Source organism: Amphimedon queenslandica, unplaced genomic scaffold, assembly GCF_000090795.2.
Source record: "Amphimedon queenslandica unplaced genomic scaffold, v1.1 AMPQUscaffold_7210_Cont20837, whole genome shotgun sequence".
NCBI classification, from domain to species: Eukaryota; Metazoa; Porifera; class Demospongiae; order Haplosclerida; family Niphatidae; genus Amphimedon; species Amphimedon queenslandica.
In genome coordinates, this window is record NW_003552504.1 from 1 (window position 1) to 2,040 (window position 2,040).

General features: G+C 33.7%; 1 protein-coding gene across 1 annotated transcript; it reads right to left on the reverse strand.

Annotated features, from left to right (window-relative positions):
- Positions 1-3: 3 nt before the first annotated feature.
- LOC109591796 (hemicentin-2-like) lies at positions 4-1,407 on the reverse strand (the record flags this gene model as incomplete). The annotated part of the gene is made up of 5 exons (XM_020007438.1): positions 4-146; positions 194-484; positions 619-924; positions 1,094-1,276; positions 1,326-1,407. Coding segments are annotated over 5 exons (1,005 nt in total), but the record flags the coding sequence as incomplete, so codon positions are not given.
- Positions 1,408-2,040: the final 633 nt, after the last annotated feature.

Here is a 2,040-nt window from a genome sequence, read left to right on the forward strand (position 1 = left end):
AAGATCAGTATTGCTGTAGAGAGTAATCCCATCACGTGCCCACAATACATTAGCATGAGGGAGAGCAGTGAAGTTACAATATGCTGTGTATGGCTCAGATTGAATGGAATAATTTCCAATAAGTCCTTTATTAAACTGAAGTGGCTCTATAAAAATGAAAGTTTGAATATAGCAGTAACCCTGTATGTCTTACCATATGTAAGTATATTTATAGTTCCACTGGCTACTCTTCTTTCTACTAAATCATTCACTGCAGTACAGGTGTATTGTCCGGTTGATGTTAATGATCCTTCAAATCTGAAGGCACTTGATAAAACACTATCAGTCAGAATTTTATTTAAAATTTGTTCATTAGGTAATTCCCCTCCATCTTTTGACCAAGTGACCACTGGTCTTGGTACACCACTAGCAGTGCAGTTCAATGTCAAAACAGTTTTATATCGTACTTGTGTCTCATTTGAAATAGATGTGATTGATGGAGGAACTAAAATAACAACAACAACAACAATAATAACAATAACAACAATAACAACAACAAAAATAAAATAATAACAATAACAAATTTTCATTGTCATTGCTTAATTGTAATAATAAAAAGTATTATTAAAATATTCATACCTTGTACACTAAGAGTGATTCCTGCAGCAGATGTTCCTCCTCCATTACTAGCTTGACAGTAATAAACACCAGCATCAGACACCACCACATCATTGATCAGTAGTTGAGTTGAGCCGGCACTGTTAGATGTGCTGTTGGTGATGGTATACTTGAAGCTGTTACTTAGAGTACTCCCATTAAATCTCCATATTATTGCAGCTACTGGTGTGCCTACATTCTCCAGTGTGCACGTCAATGTAGCACTGGATCCATTTAGTACAGAATAGTTTAGTTCAGGAGCAGTGATGATTGGAGGTATTCCAAGGACTAGTGAAAAACATTTATAATACAAAAGAATATACAAGAAATGAATTTTTTTCATAAAACAAATCAATATGCAACCAAAAATGATAATGTATTTATACTATGCATATAACTGTATGCAGGTAAAATTTAAGAGCATAAGTAGACTATATTGATACTGTGCATTACTTACAGTTAGTGCAGTTAACTCCTTGATAGCCAGTACCAGTACAGTCACAGGTGTAATTGGAAGGAGCTGAAACTAGTGTACAACTGCCTCCATTCTGACAAGGACCCAGTTCACATATATTTGATAGTGAACAAGTACAGGTGCTATTGTCAAGTGTATAACCAGGTTCACAGCTATTGTTACAAACTAGAAATAAATTAAATATAAAATGTTTACCCTGCTTTTCAAAACTAACCAATAATTAAGATAAATCCATCATAAAAACGAGATTCACTGAGTTGAAAGGCACTACATTCATAGTATCCTTCATCAGTTGCTTTATCTACATTCTTTATTGTTATAGTTGAAGTTATAATAATGCCTTGAGTATCAGTAGTAAAGGAGATTCTACTGCTGTTACTGAGAAAAGTAATGTTTGTAAAATAACCCTGAAAAGACCAGTCTATTGTTGGAAAAGGGATACCAGAGAAGCTACAATGAAAAATATAAGTATCTGACTGGTTTACAGTTGTTACAAAGCTTGAATTAAGGCCAGTCGAAGCAAAATCAAGAGGCTCTATAATGCAAAGTAAATAATGACTTAACATTACCACTATATACTTACCATACACATTAACATTGACTGTAGTATTTATTATTCTCCTCTCAACTAGATCATTGACTGCCTGACAAGTATAAAGTCCATCTGAAGTTAATGATCCCACAACAGTGAGCATAGTAACGATTGTATCTGATGTATTACTACTAGTATACTGATCAGTAGGTATAACTATACCATCCTTGAACCAAGTGATATTTGGTAAAGGTACTCCACCAGATGAACAATTTAATGTAATAGCATCATTATAGCCTCAAGCTAAATTGCTTGATGGAGTAACTACAAAATATGGTGGCTCTAAAATATAAAAATAGAATTAAATTAGCATCATTTTCAAAAATGGCACAAACCT